General features: G+C 56.3%; 1 protein-coding gene across 1 annotated transcript; it reads right to left on the reverse strand.

The window, feature by feature from the left end:
* Positions 1-314: 314 nt before the first annotated feature.
* LOC127463466 (class II histocompatibility antigen, B-L beta chain-like) lies at positions 315-2744 on the reverse strand. The gene is made up of 5 exons (XM_051772939.1): positions 2569-2744; positions 1783-2052; positions 817-1098; positions 442-548; positions 315-336 (listed from the first exon to the last, which is right to left on the reverse strand). The coding sequence occupies exons 1-5, from the start codon at positions 2651-2653 to the stop codon at positions 328-330; spliced, it is 753 nt and encodes a 250-aa protein (XP_051628899.1). The 5' UTR covers positions 2654-2744; the 3' UTR covers positions 315-327.
* Between the last annotated feature and the right edge of the window lie 4000 nt (positions 2745-6744).

The following is a 6744-nucleotide window of genomic DNA, read 5'->3' on the forward strand; positions in this document are numbered from 1 at the left end:
ACCAGTCAATATCCATATCCTTTGCACCTCCCCCAAGGTGGGAGTTGTTTTCATAGGGTGGTGTCCCCCTTTCTGCCACGGAGTTCATGTGGAGGGCGTGGTAAACTCGGCTCTTCCCGCCTTTTCGGGGCTTGACATCTTCTGCACTGGAGGAGGGGGATGGGCCCAGTTGCCCACCAGAAAGTCAAAAGCCTGCAGAAGTCTCTTAGAATGCATAAATCATTAACTGTTCCAGTCTCTGACACTCCCCCAAAGTGCGGGCGGGGCTGGATTGGGGGGTCCCGGCTGGGCCCGAGGTCACAGGGAGGGGCTGCGGCCGCTGGCGGCTCAGGAGCTCTGTGGGGAGAGAAAAGGGGGTGAGAGCAAAGGGGCTGAGGGGCAGGGGGGCCCAGAGGCTGTGGGCAAGGGGGGGAAAAAAACCCCCGGGGACTCCCCCTTTACCTTCTCCCGCAGGTAGAAGCCGAGCCCCAGCGCCAGGAAGACCAAGCCCAAGACGAAGCCCCCGACCCCCACCAGGATCTTGCTGCGGACGGTGTCCGGTGGCATCTCTGGGGGGAGCCGGGGGGGTCAGCACCCCCAAAACCTCCTCCCACGCACCCGCCGGCACCCCACAGAGCCCGGCCCGCTCTCCCCCAGCCCACCCGGGGGTCCCTCCAACCTCCTGCCAGTCCCTTCCCAGCCCCGCCAGGGATCCCACCAAGCCCCTCCCAGCCCCTTTAGGACCCTCCAACCCCCTCCCAGCACCCCCAGCACCCACCAAACTCCCTCCCAGTCGCCCCCAGTTGTCCCCCCGGTGCTGGGGGGGCCGGGTCGTACCCCAGTGCCGGCTGAGGGGGTGCTCCAGGCTGACGTGCTCCACCTGGCAGCTGTAGGTGACCCCGCGCCGGGGGGGGATTTCCAGCAGCACCAACACCTGGTAGGTCCAGTCTCCGTTGGGGACCACGTCGGTGGCCACCACGTGCTCCGGCAGCTCCTGCCCATCCTGGAACCACCTCACCTGCACCGGCGCAGGGTAGAAATCCATCCCGGAGCAGAGCAGGCGGCCGGGGCCGGGCTGGGAGCTCGACGGCACCAGCGAGATGGACACGCTGGGGGGCACTGGGAGGGACGGGGGAGACACTGGGCTCAGCTGGGGGGCACTGGGAGGGAGGGCAGTGGGCTTGGAGGGCATTGGTAGGGATTGGGATGGCACTGGGAGGGACTGGGATGGCACTGGGAGGGACTGGGAATAGACTGGGGTAGAAGGGGATGGGCTGGGGGGGCACTGGGGAGAGAGTTGGGAGATGTGGAAGTGAAGTGGGAACGACTGGGAATGGAGTGAGAGGGACTGGGAGTGGAGTGAGAGGGTCTGGGAAGGACTGGGAGTGGACTGATCTGGACTGGGAAGGAAGCGCTCGGGACTGGGAGGCTGAGTGGTGGTGAGGGAACTCTTTGATTTGGGTCTGCCTGGCAACTGGAGCGTCATCAGAGAGACGCGCTGGGATTGGCTGAGGGGCGTGAGCTCGGTGGCCCCAGCGGGGTGGAGACGCGGGGGGGCACTGGGAGAGACTGGGATGGACTGGGATGGACTCTGAAAAACTGGAATGGACTAGGAGAGGCTAGGGGGCACTGGAAGACTGGGAGAGACTGGACAGAACTGGGAAGAACTGGGAGAGGCCAAAGGCCACGGGATGGAAATAGGGAGGACTGAGGGGTCTGGGGTGATTCCCAGGGAGGGTTTGAGAGGCTCCAGGGTCATGCCCAGGGCAGGGCCCGAGGGGACCCACTGTGACCCACGCTCACCTCTCCTCTCCACGGTGAACGGAGCATCAGCCTTGTAGTTGTACCGGCAGTATCTGTCCACCGCAGAGCGTTTGTACTCCAGCCATTCCCGTTTACTGTTGAAGTGCCTGGCCTGGATCTCCCCACGTGGGGTGTCCCCCACATAGACCCCCACATCGCTGTCGAAGTGCAGGAACTGTTCCCGGTTGTAGATGTGCCTCTCGACGAACCTCACCCGCTCGGTGCCGTTGATGAAGTGACACTCGTGGTTTGTCATCAGCTGGAACACCCCTGTGTGTGCAGGACACGGGGCAGGGGGTGCCCCGTACCCCTCCTGCCCCTCAGACCCTATTCCACTCCAGCAGGGTGGGAGCTCAGGGGGCCACCCCAGAACCCCCTTTCCCACCCCCCTCTGCCCCACGGACGCCCCAGCACCGGCTCTTGGGTGAGGGGGAACCCCCCCATCGGTCCCCCAGGATGGACAAGGCGGTTGGGGACCCCCTCAATGCGGATCCGACCCCCCCAGAGTCCCAGGGAACCGCTCCAGGGCTCAAGGGACCCCCAGGGATCTCCAGGGCACCCCTCTGCCTGCTCTCCCACACCCCCTTGACCCCCTCTCCAACCCCTTTCCCACCGGTCCCACAATCCCCAGACCCCCCGCACTCACTTTAGGGCTCCCACCCCCCTCCCACTCAGTCCGGGACTTCCAACCCCCCTCCCACTCACTTTTGGGGCTCCCCCCCCTCTTTTCTCCCCTTTTTTACCCACCTTTCCAACCCCACCCCCCTGCCCGCCCCCCCCGCTCACCCGACAGCTCCTCGCCCGCAGCCGGGGGGGCTCCCAGCACCACCAGCACCGCCAGCACGGCCCCAGCTCCCCGCACACGCTCCATGCCCAGCGCCGGACAGCTGCTGACAGCCCAAAACCAGCCGGGCGGCGCCGTTTTGGGACTTTTTGGGCGCGCTCGGATTGGCTGAGGGCAAAGCCCGGCGCCGGTTTGGGGCCGTGTTGGAGCCTGGTCTTCCCAGCGACTGATGAGTCATCAGCGCGGCGCGCTGGGATTGGGCGCGGGCGGCGTGGGCGCTTTGGGATTGGCTGAGGGCCGTTGGGGGCCCCCGCGGCAGCCCCGGGGCTGGGGGGTTCGGGGGGTCCGTGGGCTGCGGGGGAGGGGGGAGCTCAGGGTCCACCAAAAATGGGCATCCAGGGAGTGCAGAGAATTGGGAAGCTTTACTGGGAACACCGGGAGCAGTCAACTGGTGTCAGAACAAAAGCAGGTACAGGGGGGGACACGACCTTCAAAAAATTAGCACGGGGATTGATTTGGGGGTCCAGGTTGGGACCCTCAGCCCTCCAGTGACCCTCCTATTCCCTTCTCAGCCTTTCCATTTCCCCACAAAGCCACTCCCATCCCCAAAAGCTCCCCCAAACTCCCTCCCAGTTGCCCCCAGGACTCACCAAAGCCCCTCTCAGCCCTCCCAGCACACACCAACCTCCTTCTCAGCCTCTCCATTCCCCCCCAGACCTTTTCCCTTAACCCCCAAACTCCCTCCCAGTTCCCCCCAAGGCCCCCAGAGCCACTCGCCCCCCTCCCAGTGTGCCCCTGGTGCTGGGGGGGCCGGGCCGTACCCCAGTCCCGGCTGAGGGGGTGCTCCAGGCTGACGTGCTCCACCCGGCACCGGGGGGGATTTCCAGCATCCCCAGCACCTGGGAGGTCCAGTCCCCGTTGCCTCAAGAGAGCACAGAGGAAAAGACTCCAGGCCAGGGGAGTGGATGAGATGAGATAAAGAGAGCAGGTCCTTTAGTGGAGCCTCAGGCCAGGGGAACACACACGACGGGCACCCCCCAGGCAGCGGCTCTGGGATTTTAGAACAAGGTCCATCCAACCCCAGATCTCTCCACCCCCCACTTCTGCCCCGTTCTGCCCCCAACACATCCCTTTGGGAATTGGCTTTGGGGTCTTTGGGACCCCTTCTTCCTCAGCTTCATCTTCTTTGCAGCACCCACAGTCCTTGGAGCTCCTCCAGAGTTCTGGGCTTGAAGGTGGCTGTGTCTGTGGGATGTCTTCAGCTCCAGGCTTTTCTACAATTCTGCCTTGAAAAGAAGACTAAACACGCTAACGGGATTTAGAAGGATTGATATGGGATGGGGTAACAGGGTTGGGGATGTGCACACATTATGCTACAGGGTAAGGGATAGAATGCAGCTCCATTAAAATCTACAATCACTACACCACTACTTCTAAAATCTACAAAAGATAAAAAAACAAAAAGCTCTGAGGCATCACACCTCTTCTTTTACAGTTCTATCACAACTTTTTATAAGTCAATCATATTATATTATAGAGCTCCATTTCTATGTTAGTTAGGTACACCTTTTATATACCTTTATATACCTTTTATATACCTTTATATATCTTTTATAAACCTTTTAATGCCTTAATAAAATCCCAGGGATCTTGCTTGGAACTCCCCACATCCAGGGACCGAGAGGATCTCCCTGAATAACACTTTCAGTGGGCACTGGAATCCTCAGGGTCCTGGAACCCCTGGAGCATCAACAACTTTGTCCCTCCAAAGGGGGCCCAATTTGTTTCCAATGATTCAAGGATACAAAATAAACCAAATACCAGTTTCCAAAACCAAATCAACTTTTAAGTCCAGAAATCACAAGTTAATATCCAAAATATCAGAAAGGATTTCTTCAAGATTCTTTCTTTGCAACCTGAAGTACCCATAATACAAAAGAAACCAAATACCTGTTTCCAAAACCAAAGAAACCAAATACCAGTTCCAGAACCAAATAAACCAATGAGTCCAGACTCCCAAATTAATATCCAAAATCATGGCTGGGCTTTGTGAATGAAGATTTGGGAAGGGCTCTGCCCACATTTGCTACAAGCACACTGGTGGCTAAAGAGGCCAATACGAGATAGACACGTCCAGTTGCAAAAGGCAGAGCAGAAAGACTCCTTGGATGGGATCGACAGGACACGGTTCTTTCTGCGTTGTCTTTTCTCCTCGATGCTGATCCTGCTGCGTTCTCAAAGGAAGCAGCAGCGTTAGAGATTGGGTGTCTCCAGACCTCCCGACTGGAGGCCAGAGTAGACCAGGGATGAAGATCAATGTGGCCAAGGCTGAGATGTTGTTTCAGGCAGTCCTTGTATCTCCTCTTTGGGGCTCCTCTCTTACGGCAGCCGGTGGCAAGTTCACCACAGAGCACGATCTTAGGGAGGGGGTGGTTGATCCTTCATCCTGGAGACGTGCCCTGCCCAGCACAGCTGTGTTCTCAGCAACATGGCCTCAATACTTGTGACTGCTGCCTGTTCTAGAACAGATGGATTGGTCACATCATCTGACCAGTGGATGTTTAGGATTGTACGGAGGCAGCGTTGATGGAAGCGTTCCAGGAGTCGCAGGTGGTGGCTGTAGATGACCCATGATTGGATCCATATAACAGAGTAGACAGCACAATGGCTCTGTAAACACTGATCTTGGTACTTTTCTTCAAGTGTTTATTTCGCCAAACTCTTTTATGGAGTTTTCCAAAAGCTCTCTATGCCTTTGCTAACCTGTTGTCCATCTCTCCGTCAGTCTCACCATCCGAGGAGATGAGGCTGCCAAGGTAATTAAACTGCTGGACTGATTTGAGCTCTGATTGGCCAATGGTGATATGGGGATGATGGAAGACTTCCTGAGGTGCAGGTTGATGGAGAACTTCTGTTTTCTTTAAGCTGACTTCCAGCCCAAAGAGCTCAGCAGCCTCAGCAAAGCAGGATGTTAAACGCTGCAGAGCTGCTTCTGTGTGAGCGACGAGGGCGGCGTCATCAGCATAAAGCAGCTCCTGGACAAGATGGTTTAAGGTCTTGGTGTGGGCCTTCAGTCGCCTTAGGTTGAAAGGGCTTCCATCAGTGCGGTATCGGATGTAGATCCCGTCCTGATCATCGAGATCTGCCGTGGCCCTTTGGGGCATCCTGCTAAAAAAGACTGTGAATAGGGTTGGTGCAAGAACGCAGCCTTGTTTCACACCACTGGTTATTAGAAAGGGTTCAGAAAGTGCATTGCCATATCTGACTTGGCCGTGCTGATCCTCATGGAGTGAGATGATCATTTTAAGGAACTTGGGGGGACAACCTAAACGTTCCAAAATCTGCCACAGACCTTTTCTGCTCACAGTATCGAAAGCCTTGGTGAGGTCAACAAAGGTTCTATAGAGACCTTTGTTCTGTTCCCTGCACTTCTCTTGCAGTTGTCTGAGAACAAATCTCTGTGTTACTCCTGTTGGCTCTGAAACCGCACTGGCTTTCAGGAAGAAGTTCTTCTGCTATAGCGGGTATTAGTCTGTTCAAGAGTATTCTTGCCAGGATTTTGCCAGCAATGGAGAGCAGAGTAATACCCCGGTAGTTTGAGCAGTCTGATTTATCTCCCTTCTTCTCATACAAGGTGATGATGACTGCATCACCAAGGTCTGATGGTATAACCCCCACCTAACTCACCCTGGGGTGTCATTCCTTTTAACTCAGTCATTAACCCAGCTCAGGTTAATGTCTTTCTCCCCCTTAACCCTCTGAGTGTTGGCTTGACTCTCTCCTGGAAAACCTTTCAACAGGTCCAGGTACCAGAGAACCTTTCAACAGGTCCAGGCAACAGAGAACCTTTCAACAGGTCCAGGCTACACCAGAAAGCCTTTCAACAGGTCTGATGTGCCCAGGTCACACCGAGAGGAGAAAAATTATCACTATAATTTTACAGCGAGGGGATGGTCACCATTTGACTCACTCTTGGTATCAGTTTTGGACTACACCGATTACTCCACCACATCCAAAGGGTCCTTGTCCCTGACACCAAAAATGTTACGACCCACCCCAGAAAGGGGGGGATAACCCAGGTTCTTATTAATAAATCCCTTGGGGTGGATTAGAGTGAGACAACACTGAATAACTGGTGTTTGAAAACTTACATATGTAGGGTTTATTTTAGAACAGTT

The sequence above is a fragment of the Manacus candei genome, unplaced genomic scaffold (genome assembly GCF_025592945.1).
Source record: "Manacus candei isolate 608988 ecotype Guabito, Panama unplaced genomic scaffold, ASM2559294v1 h1tg000162l, whole genome shotgun sequence".
In the NCBI taxonomy this organism is placed as follows: domain Eukaryota; kingdom Metazoa; phylum Chordata; class Aves; order Passeriformes; family Pipridae; genus Manacus; species Manacus candei.